This window comes from Nelumbo lutea, chromosome 1 (genome assembly GCF_056320005.1).
Source record: "Nelumbo lutea isolate HS-2025 chromosome 1, American lotus-T2T, whole genome shotgun sequence".
Classification (NCBI taxonomy): domain Eukaryota; kingdom Viridiplantae; phylum Streptophyta; class Magnoliopsida; order Proteales; family Nelumbonaceae; genus Nelumbo; species Nelumbo lutea.
Window position 1 is genome coordinate 13,140,860 of NC_142684.1, and position 19,835 is coordinate 13,160,694.

At 38.7% G+C, this 19,835-nt stretch overlaps 1 protein-coding gene and 1 long non-coding RNA gene across 2 annotated transcripts; one reads left to right on the plus strand and one right to left on the minus strand.

The window, feature by feature from the left end:
• The first annotated feature begins 9,420 nt into the window (after window positions 1-9,420).
• Window positions 9,421-12,973, plus strand: ABCG14 (ATP-binding cassette 14). The gene is made up of 5 exons (XM_088965887.1): window positions 9,421-9,687; window positions 9,916-10,711; window positions 11,361-11,546; window positions 11,825-12,012; window positions 12,105-12,973. Exons 1-5 carry the CDS (start codon window positions 9,544-9,546, stop codon window positions 12,753-12,755), a joined length of 1,965 nt encoding a protein of 654 aa, XP_088822013.1. The 5' UTR covers window positions 9,421-9,543; the 3' UTR covers window positions 12,756-12,973.
• A 65-nt stretch (window positions 12,974-13,038) lies between these two features.
• Window positions 13,039-17,782, minus strand: LOC148873576 (uncharacterized). Its single transcript, XR_016105431.1, has 3 exons — window positions 17,465-17,782; window positions 13,506-13,689; window positions 13,039-13,406 (listed from the first exon to the last, which is right to left on the minus strand). It is a non-coding gene; the product is annotated as an uncharacterized LOC148873576 (long non-coding RNA).
• Between the last annotated feature and the right edge of the window lie 2,053 nt (window positions 17,783-19,835).

A 19,835-nucleotide genomic window follows, 5' to 3' on the forward strand; every position in this document is an offset into this window, starting at 1 on the left:
AATCTTTCTCCACAGTACAGGAAATGCAGTCAATCCATGTCATTTCACTTAACTAAGATGCCATCTAATCTGAAGTGATCCAACATTTGGTGTAGTCTCTTCTCCATGTGGGCCCATGCCTGTAAAGTGTTGATCACATGGGAGCATTTTGCCATGTAGCCACCTAGATTTTTTCCACATGTACAGTGTCATGCATGCATGTCCATGTCAGTCCTATATTTTTAGAGTGATGACCATATATATGGGAGCATATATTTGAGAGGATACCATCTAGCTAGATTCATCCCACAATATTACAGTGTTCATGTTCACACTTGTCTTATCTATGACTTGTACAGTGTTCAAGATGGAGCAATCCCATCTAGCTAGGATCTGCATTTTGAAGCTAAGATAGAAAAAAGTAAAAATATGAAAAGTACTTCTTATTTAAGTTTTTTTAATTGAAAATAGTTCTGTTTTTGTTGTGTGAAAGTAGTTGTCTGTGGCTAAAGAAAAGTCATTCGAACTTTTTATAGTGAGGGAGAATGTCAGTTAGGAACAATTCCATTCAGTTCTCCCTTATCCATCTTCATAAAATCTTCTAAGTTAACTCTTTTTTTAATTTTTACTTAGTTACATTCTTGTGAGGGACATTTGAGGGAGAGCAGTTCTAGGGAAATTTGGAAAAGAGGAAAGAAAATGTTAAACCTAATTTCCATAATTTGGTCGATAAAAAGAAGCAAAAAAATGGAAAAGGTAGGAAAATCAGTATAAATTTTCCATTTTATCTTGTGTTTTTTTTTTTTGGTAAACCATTTTATCTTTTGTTAGTGTGTTTCCTAAAAAAGTGAAGAAAATAAAGGTAAATAAAGGAGGCACTAGATTATTCCAAAAGAGTGAATGGCAAATGCCCTCCATATCTCTCCTATTTTTATTTCCTTTGATTTTTCTTTGTAACTAAATGCAGTGCAAATTTCCTTATTATTAGGGTTTTTTTAGAATGTTCTTCTGAATCTGGATGAAATATGAATGTACATTTTGAAGTTGACAAGAAAATATCCCCAACTTTGCCCAAGAGAAAACTAAAGATTTAAGGGTCCATTTGATTCGCAGTTGGAATCAGAATCGGAATTGGAATTGGAATGGCCTCTTCCCCTAATTTGTTTGATTTAAATACTAATGAAAATGAAAATTGGAATCAGCAGGAATGAGACTTCATTCCTTAGGGAGGGGCAGGGAATGGTCATTCTCTCAAATGGAGGAATGCCATTCCAGCTGGAATCAGAATGGGATTCCAATTCTGCCCAACCAAACAGTTGGAATCGGAAAAGCCCATTCAAATTCCGGTTCCAACTGCAAACCAAATGGGGCCTAAAACTTTTATAAGTAAATTGAAGATTTTATAAATGATTATTTCAGTTACTTATAATCTCTCTTCCTTATAACCAAATAACCCGGTTATAGTTCCTGAAATCTTACTTTCATTATACCTAGTTATAATCTCTCTTGGGCCTAGTTCCATTAGATATTAAGTTATACTTTCTTAATCAACTAGACACTTTGATGTAGAAGGAAACCTTTTGAGTTTACCGACGGCATGAAGGAGGGTTTCAAAACTACTTGTGGTGAGAATGTGTTGGTTTCCTACTAAGGTGTATGTGGTGGGTAAGAGAGAATTCAGATATGATAAAAGAAAATAAAGGAAAAATAGAAAGGTCTTAGAACCAACCAACTTGCCCCAAGAACCAACCAAAACAAGAAAGGTCTTTGACATGAAATGTAGAAGAAGAAGAAGAAGAAGAAGAAGAAGAAGAAGAAGAAGAAGAAGAGAGAGAGAGAGAAAGAAAGAGAGAGAGAAAGAGAGGGAACTCCACCAGAAAAATGAAAAAGAGATACTTGAAGCAAGCTTCCATAGCCAAGGTAAAATTTATAACTAGAGGTGTCAATTGGACGAATTTGGTCCAACCCGATCCAGTCCAATGTGAGTCTACTTATAAATGGATTGGACCCAATCCAGTCCAAATCTAATACAAAACAAATCCAATCCAATCCATTAAAATGTAAATGGATTGGATTGGATCCAATCCAAACCGAATGAAATATAAAAAATTATATAAAAGCACTAGCATTGAAAAAGCACTTTTGTAAAAGGACTTTGATAAAAATATTTTCATAAAAGTGCTTTTACAAAAGCACTTTATTGGAAGTACTTCTGAAAAGTACTTTTATAAAAGTACTTTTGTAAAAGCACTTTTGTAAAAGTACTTTCATAGGCTTTTATAAAAGTACTTTTTAGAAGTGCTTTTGTAAAAGTACTTTTATAAAAGTACTTTTATAAAAGTACTTTTGTAAAAGTGTTTATAAAAGTACTTTTGTAAAAGTACTTTCGTAAAAGTGCTTTTGTAAAAGTGGTTTTCTAAAAGTGCTTCCATAAAAGTGCTTTTATAAAAGCACTTCTATAAAAGTGCTTTCATAAAAGTACTTCCGTAAAAGTTTTTTAGTAAAAGTGATTTCATAAAAGTGCATGTAAAAGTACTTTTGTAAAAGTGCTTGTGTAAAAGTACTTTTGTAAAAGTGCTTTCGTAAAAGTACTTTTGTAAAAGTGCTTTTATTAAAGTGATTTTGTAAAAGTGTTTTTATAAAACTACCATAAAAGTGCTTTCATAAAAGTACTTTTGTAAAAATGTTTTTATAAAAATATTTTTATAAAAGTGCTTTCATAAAAACTTTTCGTAAAAGTACTTTTATAAAAGTGCTTTTATAAAAATGTTTTCATAATGCTTTCATAAAAGTACTTTCATAAAAATGATTTTATGTTGTTTTCAATTTTGATTGATTTCAAATTGGACAAGGGTTTGGCCTCATGATTGGATTATTGGAAATTTGGTTTAGGTCTAATTCAAACCAATAAAAATACGGAACAATTTATTTTGGATTGGCCCAATCCAATAATTATAATGGACTGTCCAAATCCAATTTGATAAGGTTTGGATCGGATTGGATCCAAACCAAAACCGATCAATTGACACCCCTACTTAACTTTCATTGCTGTTTTCCCTTTTGACAAGTTGAAGGTCAAATGACAAGTTGACAAGTTGAAGGTCTTATTTCAGTTTTTAGAATTTTGATCATCAAAAAAAAAGCTTTTTATTGATATAGGGTGTAGATCAATTATAAGGGTTAGGACCCTTTAATATAAACTTATGTATGAGGACAAGTTTTTAGAATTTTACAGATTTTCATCAAAATCTGTAAAGGCTGTAACTGATCATGACTTTTCTTTTGGGTTAGGACCCTCATACTTATGTATGAGGACAAGCTATGAAACTGATCTACACCAATTCAACCTTTTGAAAAGGCTGTAACCCCAAATTCAAATCATCAAAAAAAAAAAAGCTATGAAACTGTAATTAGTGCATGAATCTGTAAACTGGATTTCTTCTTCCATTGCTGTTTTCCCCTTTTTTTTGTCTGCACCAGTAGCCTACTACTCTATATCTAATGAGATCTAGAATCATAATCATGTTAAGGTTATGTTTGGGAGTGCTTATGTTAAAAACAAGTGCTTATTGAATAAGAGCTTAAAAACAAGTGCTTATTTGAATAAACACTTATTTGCATTTGGCACCTAACTTTTTCAAGTGTTTATTTAAAAAAATAAGCACTTCTTTTATATTGGGTGTTTGGTGGTTTTTTTCTCCAATAAGCAATTGTGACTCTTTTGTCCTTCATTTTCTTTTAAATTTCCAAAATATCCAATCCAAAGTGAATGAATAAAAGTATTTTGATAGTTCTTTTATAAAAGTACTTTTACAAAAGTGCTTTTATGAAAGCACTTTTACAAAAGTACTTTCATAAAAGTGCTTTCATAAAAATACTTTACTTTCAAAAAGTAATTTTCATAAAATTACTTTTATAAAAGTGCATTTGTAAAATTGTTTTTATAAATGGGTTATAATTGGTATTCTAAAAATTCAATGAGGACAATTATGGGAGAAAAAAATTGTATAAGTAAGTGCTTATTGTATGAGCACTTAAAAGAAAAAGAAAAAAAAAAAGGCTGAAAATTTGGGCTTAAAAAATAAGCCATTATTTTTAACATAAGCACTTATTTCCCAAATACTAATAAGTACTTAATGGTATAATCCTTGCCCAAATAAACACTTATTTCAAATAAACACTCCCAAACATGGCCTAATTCTAACAAATCCTTCAGTTAATGCCATGAATCCTATGACCATTTAAGGGGAGCTAGCATTTTAGAGAAGAAGCAAGAATGGTAAGGCGTATGCTACTGCAGGCAGGGAGAAAATACAGCTTGATGGTTGTCCTAGCTAGTCTCCAACTTAGTGGTGTTGTTTATCCTTTCCAGAAGCAGAAAAACACAAAATAACAAAGAAGAAAAAGAAGTAACTATAACTAACTGTCAAGTATCCTTAATTAATTTACAATGTAAAGTAAAACCCTGCGAACTACTAATATATATAACAATGCTGGAGAATGCACTATGAATCCAGTGCTGCTGTATCTCAAGTCTGATCTGTTCAAAGCACGAGCAGGAAATTAAACAGCAGAAAATACAGTCACAGACTCACAGATTCCTGTTAAAGTTCTTCTGGTAAAAAGGGAAAAAAACTGTAACTATAATATTATTCGAGATTATTGAAAGCTTTTTCACCCCCTTCCCCCGTGAAGCAAATGCATCCCAATGAGGACAAAGCTAGTTGTTCTCAAATGGACGCCATGATTGCTCTTGGAACAAAGAATTTTAGCATGTGGAAGTCATTGCAAGCAGATTAATATTCTTCTGATATTTATATTATTATTCAGCCTATTATTATTATTTTTATCTGGCTGCCAATTCCTATATACTTCCATGGGGCCATGATGACTGAAGTCATTAACGAAAATTCCTATCTTTCTGTGTGTCAGTGTTTTTACAGAGTGAGAACTCACGGTGTTAAATACTCTTAGCCACATTAGTACAGTTCCTCTGTCCTTTCAAATAAGAAAAGATAATCTTTTTCCACCTGGCAAATACAATGGGCTGTAGAGAATATGTACATACCTAGTGTGCCACAGTCATCCAACTTACTATCACAGCAACTCACATCAATATAAAATACTCTCTCTCTCTCTCACCCTTGAACAACTCGAATTGTTGACATGTCATCACTTCCATGTCATCCCACTACTCACATGGGTGGGGCCCTCATCAAAACCTTTCTCACCTGGACCCATTTTATTAGACAAAAGTAATAATAATAAAATATGTGTTTAATTAAGCTGTTCTAGTGTTGTTCATACATGCTCAACACACGCCCCTAAAATTTTTATGTGGCATGGTTCAGTGTCCATCACATGGGTACATCTCAGTAAAGAGGCCATTTGAGCATCTATCCATGTGGGTGTTATTTTTTTCCACAACTAGCGCCCCCCCATCACCAAGGAACTAAGCACTACTCTCCTCCTCCCTCTCTCATTTAGGGTTTCTTAAGCATTAATCTTGGCCCTCTTTTCAGCCACAAATGGCTACATTATAAGCTGCAGAGGGAGAATCATAAGACTATATATTCATGGTTCGGCGGATTTCATCGATCATAAGACTACATTATAAGCATTAATAGATGTTGTGGTGGTCCCTATGGATGAAATTAAACCACAATTTAATTAACACTTAAACAAGGAGTTTGGGTTGAAATTAATAGTCAAATAATTAACAACATATATAGCTTAATGAAAGCATAAGAACCTGAATTCATCTTTCTCATAGTTTATTCTTCCTCTTTAAAAGTATTCAGCTTTTTAAACCTTTATAGATAATCCCTATTTTTAATCTTAGGGTTGTTCACTGTCCATCATCATCATCACTGTTATAAAGTCATAAGACTTTTTTTTATTTACCCTTAATTGAGATAATTTAATTAATACAAGTTATTAACATATCGGGTTCTTAGTCGTCTCCATCAAAGAAAGTGGAAATGGAGACGCGCGCATGGAAATGCTGCAACATGGCAAAGATTCACCCCCACACGCGCGCATGGCATTCCTCCGATATATCGCAGATTACACACTTTAATGCTGCAACATGGCAAAGATTCACCCCCACGCGCGCATGGAAATGCTTGTAATTAGCCATCAACATATATATTTTTTACTCTAATATCTAATTAAACTTACATAGCAAAATGACAAAAGAGAATTCACGTTATCGACCCCCGTATAATTGGGATAAAGCTTAGATGATGATGATGACAACGGTGACAATGATGACCTTTCTTGTTGAAATTAAATGCAATGATGAATTAAAAATAGAGACATTTTCATTAAGGGGCTATTTGATAAGAAATGAAATGGACAGCTGAATGTTAGGAGCTCCTTAATGACTGAAGCTGATAAAACCATTAAGAATGTGAAAAGACAAGGAAATATATTATTCATAATTCATTCAGCCATTTCAACTGTTATCAAATGGCCTTTAAGAATGTGAAAAGAGAGAAAGAAAAAAAAAAAAAACTAATAATTTAAATCAGATATATTGAGCATAGTGGTTCTTAGTTTGATTATTACATTTTTCTCTCTCTCTCTTTATGTTATTTCTTTCTTTTAATAAAGCTGTTGAAAGTAGAAAGCTGAAACTACACAGCAAATGAAAGGGCGCAAGCTCAAAAAAACAATAAAGGAGATAATAAATAAAAAAATAAAAATAAATAAAGTTAGAAGAAAAAGAAGATAGCGTTGAGTGGAGGGCCCCTCCACGTCCAACTGCTGCCAATGATTTTATGGATGGCGTGTCAATGTCATATTGGAACGTAAGGGAAGCCCCCCTAGATCAAATATGGGAGTGCTTGCCACGTGTCCATCTCCCAACTCCATTATTCAACTCACACAAACCCCAAGAAGGGTCCTCCTATTTAGTTAAATAAAAGAAAGAAAAGAAAGAAAGGAAATATTGAAACAGTAAAGTAAGGGTTTAGAAAAACTTTAAAAAAATAAAAACTCTCACTGCAATCAACAGCCTCCTATATCCTAATCCAATGGTGGATAAGAGTTTAATTCCGTTTTTCTTTTCTCCCTATTTAGAATTATTAAAATGTTATGATAATATTGGGTGAGATGACTCTAACATCCACCTAAAAAGTCTTTTTTTTTTTTCATTTTGGTATAATATAATATATCAAGGGGTGGATAGAGCAGGGTGCAACTGCATGTGAGTACTACTGAACTTACTATGGAGGAGATCAAATCAGCCCCCCACAATGTCGGACAACACATCTTCGTCGTATATTGAGAATATTTTCCTCCCGATGATAATACCAAAAATGGTGATGTCATTATCTGGAGATATTCCCAATACATGACGGGATATGCTGTGGGACTTTGTGGGGGGCTGATTTGAACTCACTATTATGGAGAGCCTACAGTTATATGGGTATGATCTGGCACCTCCTTATACATCCGGAGAGACGCCAAGTGACCTACTAGGTCATTGGGCACCATAAAAGCACCAATCCCTCCTTTTTAAAAGGGTGAAAGTAAGCTCCTTTATAGAACCTTATTGATGATGGACACTTAATCAAATTGAACATACATCAGCATGAAAAAAATTAAGTTTATACAACTTGATTATGTTTTACTTATGAGTATGAGTACCGGGAAAGAGAGCCCGGTGCATTTGATGGGTGTATTAGGAGTTGTTTAACCAATAATAACGTCCCACGTCATCCATATATATGCATGTAGAATGAGAGAGTGCCCTAAAGATGCTTGCGTCCTTCATGGATGGAGATGAAAGGGGGGAGAATAAATTTACTCAGTGGATGATAAAGCCACACCACCCATGTTTGAGAAGAATCTTACACTTCATGTGGTAACATGGATTACGTGGCAATGTTTTCCATCAATAATTGGCCCTTCCCTGCTTCCATGGAGGAGCCAAAGTAAACCAGGAAAAGTCAAAAATGTTTAGCTGATTCAAACATATATGGAAAATTCTTGGGTTGCTATTTTGTGTATTTAGGCAATGAAAGCAAACGTCATTGATTCTGATTCTAACAAATGGTCACAAAAAGCTAATAAATGGGGGGGGGGGGGGGGGTGTCAATTAATAAGTAAAGTTTAAGCAATAGAAATGTGGGGTTTTGATGAATGAACTGAGTATACCTGTATACGTTCTTGAGGGAATGCACCTCTATGTGTGAACTGTGTAGCATGTGGGGCATAATTTTGAGCCTTGAAGCGAATTTCCAAGCAAGACTGAAGCTGTAAGCCAAACACGACTTTTCAGGAAGGATAATATAAAGAGAAGAGAGAAGATAGTCCAGTAAACTTGAGTTAAACTAAATGCATGTATATATATATTCTTGAGGCTTGCGTTGAAGTGAGGATCAAGGCGTAAGCCTTAACCAGACGCCTTCTAGAACATTGAATGGAGAAAGGAGGAGAAGGAAAGGGGGGTGCGCATCTGAACTGCCATGCGCACCACGGCGTCATCTACTGAGATTGACCCACATGAATGGCTCCTAGGGCCAATACTCAAGAGACCCACAACCAAGAACTCAGTGCGCTGCAAAAATATATATTATTCCGGGGGCCAAAACAGAAACTAGAACCGATGGGGTTCGCCTTTTAATCATTTCTTTCTCTTTCTCGTTCTCTGTTGCAGTCTAGATAATAATAAAGAAACAGAATAAACAAAGCAAGAGCTAATTAAACACAAAGAAAGAAAAGAAAGTATTAATGGAGAGGCAATGGAGGCTTTGCTTTGCATCTCCTCCGCCCACTTATTAAGTCCGTTTACTAATTAAACCAGAACAAATCTTATCGAATATTTCAGCGACGGGAACGTTGAAAATTATAGTGAACACAAACACCATCTGAAGAGTATAAGAATCAGTTGGACCAGAAAGCAAAAGCCTAAAGCTTGTTGTGTCTTCAATCTTTCCTTTTCTTCCCTATTGTAGTTCAATTTTACCATATGTTCTTACAGTATGCAAACCTTCTCAAAGCCCATAAGTTTCTCTCTCTCTCTGCTCTTTGTTTTCAATTATTCTTGGATGCTAACTGAAAGTCAAAAAGAATGAGAAGAGTCATCTAACGGTGAGAGAATCATAATCTAGAGAGAAGAAGAAAGAGATCTCCAACGAAATCTTTTCTAAAAGCTAGTTGATACAGAGAGAGATTAGTGTACAGCCCAACAAGGTTGGTTCACATTATTATATATATATGTAGAGAGAGAGACTTATAGTAATGTAGTTTAATTTATAAAAATGTCTTAGTGTGTGTAAGAGAGAGAGAGAGTAATTAATAAAGTAGGAAGAAAAGAAGAGGAGTGTGGGACCCCACACCATGGAAATAGACTAGGAGAGAGAGAGGGGTTAATGCACACACAAGGGGACATCCTCGTCTCATCTCGTACTGATAAGTATATATGTATGGGTCGCCCAGTTCATCTTGGGAAGCCACAGCAGGCAACAACCCAAAGCCAGTAACATTATTAGGAGCCTTTTTAACTTCTCCTCCATCAGTTTTGCTTTGGCCTTGCCCCTTCCTGACCAGGCCTCCATGCCGGAAAATCAGCAACAGTCGGCTTCATCGAATATGTCTGATCAACAGCAGCCTAACAACACCACTGTCGTTGCTTACCCTGTGCACCCCAATAATCCTCGATCTGTTCTACGACTGGCCTTGTTCCCCGTAACTCTGAAGGTCTCTTCTTTCTTCTATCAAGTTATCATCACTGTCATTTCATCTGTCCTTTCTTCTTACACAATACACATGCCCACATATCTATATATACTATCACCCTCTCTCTCTCTCTCATAAATAATATATATATATATATATATATATATATATATATTAAATATATGGTATATATTTAAAAGAGCTTTTTGTATTTGATGTTAGTAGTTTGGTGTATTTGGTTTTTTGCAGTTTGAAGAAGTGGTATACAAAGTAAAATTGGAGCAGAAAGAATCCTGCTGTTGGGGTGGCAAATGGAGCAGCAGAGAGAAGACTATATTGAATGGGATAACAGGGATGGTCTGCCCGGGAGAGATCCTGGCGATGCTGGGGCCGTCGGGCAGCGGCAAGACGACCCTCCTGACAGCTCTTGGTGGGAGGTTGAATGGAAAGCTGTCTGGGAAGATTACATACAATGGGCAGCCCTTCTCTGGTGTCATTAAACGAAGGACAGGATTTGTGGCACAGGACGACGTGCTCTACCCACATCTCACCGTGACTGAGACCTTGGTTTTCACTGCACTACTTAGGTTGCCCAACACCCTAACTCGGGATGAGAAAGCCCAGCACGCCGAGCATGTAATCGTCGAGCTGGGGCTGACCCGGTGCAGGAATAGCATGATAGGAGGTCCTCTCTTTAGAGGCATATCAGGTGGCGAGAAGAAGAGGGTCAGCATAGGCCAAGAAATGCTTATCAACCCAAGTCTTCTCCTGCTGGATGAACCCACCTCGGGTTTGGACTCCACCACTGCTCAGCGCATCCTGACCACTGTCAAACGCCTCGCCAGTGGGGGCCGAACCGTTGTCACCACCATTCACCAGCCATCCAGCCGACTGTACCACATGTTTGACAAGGTGGTCTTGCTCTCTGAGGGCTGCCCCATCTACCATGGCCCAGCGTCAGCTGCACTGGATTACTTCTCTTCTATTGGGTTCTCAACGTCCGTCACCGTCAACCCTGCTGATGTTTTACTTGATCTTGCCAACGGTATGTGATTTCCTCCTCAGCTAATCTGCTGTGATCTCTCATTTTGATTGATAAAAATAAAAAACTTAGTGACAATTCTGGATATCTTTTAAAAATAAGCGGCCACATGAGGGAGAGGGGAGTGCAGGGAGCTTTCTTTCCTTTTATTTGGTTTGGTTAGTTTATTGCATTGGAGATGGAGAGATCGGTCAGCAGGGCCTACTGAGTATAAGTGGTGATTATTATTGTACCTTATACAATGATAAAAGAAAGAAATGGAGTATGATGAGAGAACCCACAGCAGCACCACAATTACATCTCAAGCTAGAGGAGGGGTGGTCAATCTTTCTATTATATTGTGACAATTTAGCCAGATCTCTCTTTACACCTGACCTAACCTATATATGAAGTTATGAACCATCATCCTATATTATGATCATTAAATTCAAAAAACAGTTTACTGAAATGATCGTGTGTTTCTTTCTTTGTTTTTTTTTTTTTTTTTCTTTTGTACATCTGTAGCAGAGACTCTAAAAGATGCATGACTCCTACATTGTTAAGAAAACAAACGTTGATTAATCTCTTTCTACCCTTAAACATTTCAGTTGAGAGTATTGGGGAAACAGGATTAATTTCATTCAAAGATTCTAATATTCACCTACCAATGCAGGGATTGCACCGGATTCCAAGCATGTCACTGAACAAGGTGATTTACAGGCCAACATGGAACAGGAGCAGAAATCAGTGAGGGAGGCCCTCATCTCTGCTTATGACAAAAACATTGCTACCAGGCTGAAGGCTGAACTCTGCAGTTTGGATGTAAATAACTATGGCTATGCAAGAGATGCATCTGCAAGTAAGTTTCCTTGATCCCAATGTGATCCCCACATAAACACAAACTGAGAATTACTACAAATTTTAAAGTTCAGTTGTAACTTTCTACAAATACTTGAGTTTAGGAATCCTCTTTGCTTTTAGAACATGGAATATTATCTCTGATACGCTTCCATCCCAGACCCTTTATTTTGCCACTTGATATGACATAGTCTATCAGTCTTGGATCATCACCTTGTGATGGCACTACCATCTTCTGCTGTTTTCTGCGTCTCAAGTTCTGTTTGCATCCTGATGCAGGGAATGCTGCCAAGTTGGAACAATGGGGCACAAGCTGGTGCCAGCAATTTAAGGTGCTGCTAAGGAGAGGACTGAAGGAACGGAGGTATGAATCTTTCAACAGATTACGTATTTTCCAGGTCATAAGTGTTGCTACTCTTGGTGGTCTTCTTTGGTGGCATACCCCAGCGTCCCATCTCCAGGACCGGGTAAGGATTTCTTCCACTTCTGAGATAAATTCAACTGAATTTGTGGTAGGTTTGCCATGGAAATTAACTGGGGTTTTCTTTCTTGGCTGCAGATTGCCTTGATCTTTTTCTTCTCTGTATTCTGGGGCTTCTTCCCACTGTACAATGCCGTCTTCACATTCCCCCAAGAACGATTGATGCTTATCAAAGAACGCTCTTCTGGAATGTACCGCCTCTCCTCCTACTTCCTCGCCAGAACCGTGGGAGACCTGCCGATGGAGCTCGCTCTGCCAACTGCCTTCACAATCATAATCTACTGGATGGGTGGACTCAAGCCTGACTTCACCACCTTCATTCTCTCCTGGCTAATCGTTCTCTATAATGTTCTTGTATCCCAGAGCCTTGGTCTTGCATTTGGTGCCATCCTCATGGACGTCAAACAGGCCACCACCTTGGCCTCTGTGACCACCCTAGTCTTCTTGATAGCCGGGGGCTACTACGTACAACAGATCCCTCCCTTCATTGTCTGGTTGAAGTACTTGAGCTACAGCTACTACTGTTACAAGATGCTTCTTGGGGTTCAGTACAGTGAGAATGACTATTACGAGTGTTCAGAGGGAGTTTTCTGCCGAGTAGCTGAATTTCCTGCTGTTAAGGCTGTGGGTCTGAACCACTTGTGGGTGGATGTATCCATAATGGCCATGATGTTAGTTGGCTATCGACTTATTGCTTACATGGCATTACACAGGGTGCGTGTGAGGTAATCAACAGTCAGTGACCAATCCATCAGAGCTCAGAGGACCAATTTCGTCCAAGAAAAACAGACGGTTGAAGAGTTTTCTCTTTCTTCAACTGTGGAATAACGCTTGTTGCAAAATTAGTTTATCAGACATATGGATCATCAACCCTATTGATCCTTGTCGGAGTTGCATGTACTCGCCTTCCGTAATAATTAAATATACTAACTCGAATTTTTATTTCACTTTACAACAGATTTCCCTTAATCTGAAAAAAATAAATAAATAAATGTGCATTGCAAGAAGGGACTTAAGAGGAAACGTTGTTACATTACTGGAAAAAAGAAAAGATTAACACAGGAAAGAGAAGAAATATAGACAACCCCTACAAGCATCTTACCCTGTGGGGCAATGAAATCATATATTGCTGTAAATTTTTTGTTTTTTTTTATTCTCCATCTTGGTAGAGATACAGGATTCTCTTTTTATTCTTCATCAACTCCCCAATCTGTTGTAGCATCTTCATCCTTCCATCCTCCAGCCCAAATCTCCACCTCGTTACTTGTTCTCCCTTTGGTTAAGACTGTCCAGGCCCAGCACCTACTATTGGTCTTGTTTAATGAATTGCTTGATCAGCAAATCTTCATCCATTTCTGCATCAGGATCTGAAATCACTTCCTAAAGACAGAGGAAGCTCCGATTAGCAAACAAAAGAGAGTAGCTTATGTGAACGACAAAGTAGTATATATACAAATAAGAGGCAAAAAAAGGACATACTGAAGGTTTTAGATCCTAGTTGGTTCCAATCTTCTAGTCAAGAGATCTTGAAGTTTTAGGGGTAAGAAGCACAGCCATGAGCCTCTTCATTGACAACCCCATTGCCTCAGTAACTTCATCAGGATGTCTTCCATTCTCGCTGTAGTTGCTTCCTTATTTGATAAGTTCCCCCAACCATTTGAAACTGTTATAAGGATATTCTAGCATATGATTGGTGGGTATTTGTAGCAGAAAACAACAAAAATGAATCACAACTTAATATTTGTATAAACAGTTTAGTCAATTTAGTACTCAAATTAGTATTTTTATAATTGTTAAGATGAGAACATATATGGTTTTTATATTAGTGTTGGTTAGGTTTTTTTTCTCTTTCCCCCTTCAGCTGGATAAAGTCAGTCAAATAAATAAGAAACTGGTGCAAGATCAACAAACACTACATAAAACAGCCCGCCCACATTACTTATTAAAGACAAATCCATGGGCAAGAAGCTGAAAGCAAATTTCTAGATCTTCAGATGTGGCAATCTGATATGGCCAACACCTAGTCTAAACAATAAAGATTATTGAAATTGGAGAGGGGCCCATATCGAAGAAATAAACACAAAAATCTGTGCTATTTTGTTATTCAACATTGGTGAGGAGTGACAAAGGAGGGCAATTTTTAGCTGTTTTACTCCTTTACTGACTTGCAATAACGTCATAAACTCAAATTAACAAGAAATTTTTACTGCCATAGGCCTCGAAATTAGATCCTAGTCAATGGTATATATTGGTAAATTTCCTTGAGCAAGTAGTTTTAGTTTCTTTTGTTTTTTTTTTTTTCTTTTCCTTATTTTATTGGGTTTTTTTATTTTTAATGCAAATTGTGGTTTGAAGAAGAATAACAAGATGCCACCTTTGTTTTTTACCAGTAACAAACTAACAATGATGTATAAATAAATAATTAATAAAAAAAAAGATGTATTGAAATCTTCAAATAGTGGCATTGTTCTCGGGAGTCGGGACCAATAGATAAAGGAGATTCCTTGAAGGGCAAAAATATTAGCTCTCTTACAAGGATTGAGGCTTGCAAAAAGCTTAGATTTAGCCAATTGGAAGTGGAAGGCACTTCTCAATTAGTAGTAAAGCTGGATGCAAATGAATAATTTGGAGTTTTGGAACCATAGACAAGCCATAAGGGAGGCGAGATATCTAGCAAGGGATATGGGAGGTCAACTTCAGATGGGTTAGAAGAACGGAAAATAGATTGGCAGATATTTTACTGAAACAAGGGACCAACAGGGAGCAATTATTTTGGGCATCATTGTAATTATAAAACCTGGCAGGGGCTGGCAGGGGCCCTAGTTCCCCTAAGCTTGAGATGCATGGCATATTGTAATCCTCAAAATATTTCATTGATTAATAAATTTCAGTGCTCCAATCAAAAAAAAAAAGAAAAAACTTATTATAGCATAGAGGCCTCAAAATTTGTCTTTGGTAAACAGTATACATGGGTAAGTTTCTGTATGCTTGCATCTATGGTAATGGGAGAAACTATTATATTAATGTTCAACTTTCAAGCCATGACATGACCAGGTTTGTTCCTGCGCCTATAGATCAAGAGAGACAAGGGTAGCCAATCGTGGCTTCTTGGAAGGTCTGGGAATAGGAGATAGTGCTCTAAAGGTCCTACAATTTGATGATGATACTCTTCCTTTTTTTCTCTCCCTTGGACAACATCATGGAAGCAATTATTATATCTGAGATGTACTCTCAGATGGCTTGAAACATCGTCAGGCCTCCATGTGAATCAGTTAAAAATTGAACTAGTAGCAGCAGGGGAGATTGTAACATTGATGAGTAGGACCTAGAAATGGTATGTAAAGTTTAACAATTATGAGCCAAGTACTCTAGCCTCCGAGTGCAAGATGTATATGTCAAAAAGAATATGGGAACCAATGAAGACCATAATGATGTTCAGTAAGAGGAACCAATCCCTCCAAATTGCTTCCTCGGAAATTCATTTGGTAGAAAATAATGCTGAGATGGCAGCTGTCACACACGGGAGATTGCAATTTAGAAGAGTTGATTTGATAAAATAAAGTCTGGTTTAGTTAATTCTGGTTGTTACCAGGAATTTTTCTCTTTTTCCATTCCATCTCACCTATTTCATTTTCTAAGCGGTCTATGTCTTTGCTGGGGTTCTGAGGATCTGCTTGTTGTGAAAGCTGTGGCTAGCTCATAACAGAATGGTGTTTGATTATGTATGTTAATATGTTTGACTCCTATGTGAACGATCAATGCTTTTCACCTTTTCTGGTTGGAATTTCAGAGTGCAATCTCATTGGGCAAGCTTCTGGGAGATAACAGGCAGCATTTGCACTCTGATCAGAAAGAGGATGTCTTCAAGTCGGCCTCTGTTAGAATTTGATTGATGGTGTCTATAAGGATGGCCTTACAGCAGTATCATATGTTTCAATGTACAGAGGTGGCCACTTCTTGTATGCAAAGGCAGGTTGTGTGCATGTGGCAGACCCAGAGTTGGCTTAAGGCTGAAGCTCAGGCCTTTCATCTGGCAGTGCATCCCTTCAATTATCTTGGAAAGGACACACGTGTTTTTGGGGATTGCTTATCCGTTATCTCTCTCTCTCTCTCTCTCTCTCTCATGCAAAACAAGGACAGCACACCTCCTTGGAACTTAGCTTCTCTTATCTCAAACCTCTGTAGAAGTATGGTAAAGTGACCAATTGTCTTTCTTTTGTATTTAAGCATTATCAATTTAATGTTTCTGCCCATTTGTTGGATGTACACCAATGCTTGGATCAGATTCTATGGAGTAATAGTGCTAGTGTCCTCCTTGTATTGCTTCTGTTCTTCCTTAATAAATTATCTAGTTAGCCAAAAAAAAGTGATCTATGTCTTTGGTGTTTACTCTAACAGCAAGAGTTTATCACTTTCTTTCTAAACACTTACTCATTCTTTGCTGGACAACAAGCTGCCTACTTATTCTCCCTCTCTGTTATTCATCATTACTTGTCTAAAGCCCTTCACCCCACAAAGCCCACCACCAGATCTGAAACTTTTATATCCCCTTAGCTGTCCTACATCACTAACTGACTTGCTGGTAAGAAGATATTATCATAATTCATTTTAACAAAACAGAAGAAGTGACTCCTCTATTCTTACTTCACACATAACCGCTTAATGATTAAAAATTAAAAAAAAAAATCATTAAATTAAATTCCCAGAATAATGATTCCATATGTACAAAGAGCTCTTGATATTAATATAGAATTTTTTCTACATAGTAGGGCATGTCCTGCAAGGATAAGGCAACACAGGACAACAATTCTCACCTAAGAGTGAACAATCATGTCATGCAAAGATTTCTAATGGAATTGTTTCTACAATATAATGAGATGTAGACAATTATTAAAATTACAGCACAATACATGATATTGACAACTGTAAGACTGAATTACTGTATTCCTCGTGAAGAATGAAAAAAGTAAACCTAATCCATGGACAATATCAAATCCAATAGCAAACCATCCATATTAACCATATAAATTGTACCTTTTAGTCTATATACCAAACACATACACAACCAGGATACCATAAACAGCTCGCGAAAAGGGTATTGCTCATTTAATAAGAAAGAATAGAATATAGGCTGCAACTGAAACAAACCGAAATAAATTCCACAATGCATCTCGAGAAACCATAGGTCGACATTTCAAAAGCAACCATTTTACTCTATTCATAAGAAATGCTTCTTTAACATTATACTTCCTTAAAATTCTTTGGAAAGAAAGAAAGAGTAAACAGAGCGAGAACAGAGCCATAACTCCAAATCAAAGTATTTACTTTTCTTCTTATATGCATTATTACGGAAAGAAAGTAAGGCACGCAAAGCAATTACGGCAATCTAAGTAGAGAGGAAATAAGGAATGACAGAGAACAAAAGAGATCAAACTTACACGGGTTATTGTTGCTGTGGTGCTGTTGATGTTAGTGGATTATGAAATAGACCGAGAAGATGTCGATACACCATTTTATCTTATATTGAAGGGAAGTACAGATATGGGTAGAGAGAAAAGAAAAGGCCAAGGCGTGGGAACGAGTGAACGACCGAATAGAAAGGAGGGAGGCAGGTGACGAGATCTGCTCCGCCTCACAGGCACATCCACCGGGAACATCTCCCGTGAATAATAACAAATAAGTATCGGAGATGTTACCAATGTATGACAGGATGTGTGTGAGGCGCCAGGTGTGAGGAGCAGATTCAAAGAAAGTGCAAGATTCGAACAAGAACTAAAGTATCGATATGGGCACTCCTAGCTGGTTGTGACCTGGCTTCTCACCGGAACGAACGGCACCTAAGAGGAAGGAGAAGGTGAAGGGTTTCCGGGGAGTTATCTCAGTGGGAACACTCCGATGGCTAAGTTAGAACTCGAGAAAATCTCAAAGAGAGAGTAGAGAGTAAGAGTGTTGAAAGTGCTTAAGCTTCGATACCTTTTCCTTGTGAGAGTTAGAGCTCTTTTATGTTGGAGCCCAGTCATACCTGGCATAACTGCCACCGCCCTAGTCGTTATTGCCGGGGCAGGTGTGGCAGGCGCAGGTTGCTGCTACAGACTGCCATTGCCAGGTACGGGCTCGACATACGTGTCATACTTTTTAGAGACGGAAAACAGAACACCGCCTGGCATGGGATCAGAGCCCTGCCACCAGGTCCAGTGGGTACAGATGTCAGACAGGCCTCCCCACGGCCTATCAAGCTATCATGTACTGGACTGCTTGGGGCAGGTTTGTCCCAGTACCGAGGTGCCTGCACTGGGGTCGGTGCTGCCCCGAGGTGCTCCTCCCTCGGGACACTTATCCAAAAACTGGGGTGTTCCCTCCTTGGGAAAGGGGAGCTCGGGGCCCCTTAAGGGGAGCTCGGGACCTTCCACACTTGGTGGGAGTCAAAATTGGCCAGGTGTTAGTCCCCGGTGAGTTGCTTAACTCACCGAGTGGCCAGCGTTGGACTCGGCGTGTCTCTCCCGTCGAGTCGCGGTTGTGATGTCAGGCTGAGCTATTCATTGGGCCAGGTCACACACATGTGTCCTCAGACTACGAGGTTAGGCCAAATCGCCCTTCATCAATTGCCCCTCACTCCCCGTGCTGTCAGGCGACTTGTTGGCTGGACCGATCTGGCGTTCGGTTCATTCGGAAAGAAAGCATGGGTCGCGTACAGCTTACGTGCAGACGTCATGCGATCTTGACTTTGCAGACGCCAAAAAATGCGCTAAACTGATTTTGCCTTGAGAGTCTTGCAACCGGTTTTCTTGAGGACCGTTAGATCGCTTTGATCCTCACCGTTGGCGTCCAAGCCCAGCGGCTATAAATAATGGGGGACCCTAGTCATTTTCTTCTGCCACTAAGTACCTTTCGTCTACCTTGAGCTCGCGTTTGGAGTCTTCAGCTCGGGTCTTCTAGTCCGGTTGTGTCTTTTTCTGGTGAGTCCTCGAGCTTCCCTTTCTCCTTTTTCTTTTTCCAGTTCATTTCCTTCTATGTCTAGCGGGGACAGTCTCTTAGACGAACCCAAGGTGGGTACCTCGGGTCAGGGTGACCCTGTCGTCGCCCGGCCTTCCCACGAGGCCCGGGTGACCTCAGGAAAACTAGCGTTTACCTCTCATCGAGGTCTGGCGCTGGACCAGTTCAGTCCATCTGTTATGACACTTGAGACGCTTCAACACCTCATCCGGCAATTTAACCTACCTCAGGAGTATTCGTATAGTCTTCCCACCAGCAACTTCCCTTGGGAGCATGGTCCAGATGAGATTGTGATCTTTAGGGAACAACTTGTTGGCGGGCTTCATCTCCCTCTCCACCACCTTATTCCCAAGGTGTTGAGGCACTTCAGCATCACACTGGACCAACTCCACCCCAACTCTATTTGGAACTTGGTCGGGACCATCTCTCTCTGTTCCGAACGTAACTTCCCTTTAGACGCGGATATCCTTTGTTCCATCTTGTTAATAAAAAAGAGTGCATTTGGCGCTCCCCCCGAGCATGGGCAGACCTACTATCTATCCCCTCGCCTGGGTTTCAAAATGCTACATAAGCTCCCAACCAAGGACCCGGCCTGGAAGCGGGACTACTTTGTAGTCCGGAGTAGCATGGAGTGGCCTTTCCTTACCAACTGGAGGGTGGCCACTCAAGCCCCCAGCATTGCTCTTAACCAGAAGACGTGGTAAACCTTTCACTCATGGGCTCAGGCCGAGTTCGATCACAGAGACTACATTGCCGAAGGGAAGCTCATTCAGGCCGATTTGAGCTCGGGTAGGTCGATTTCTACTTTAGTGTTTT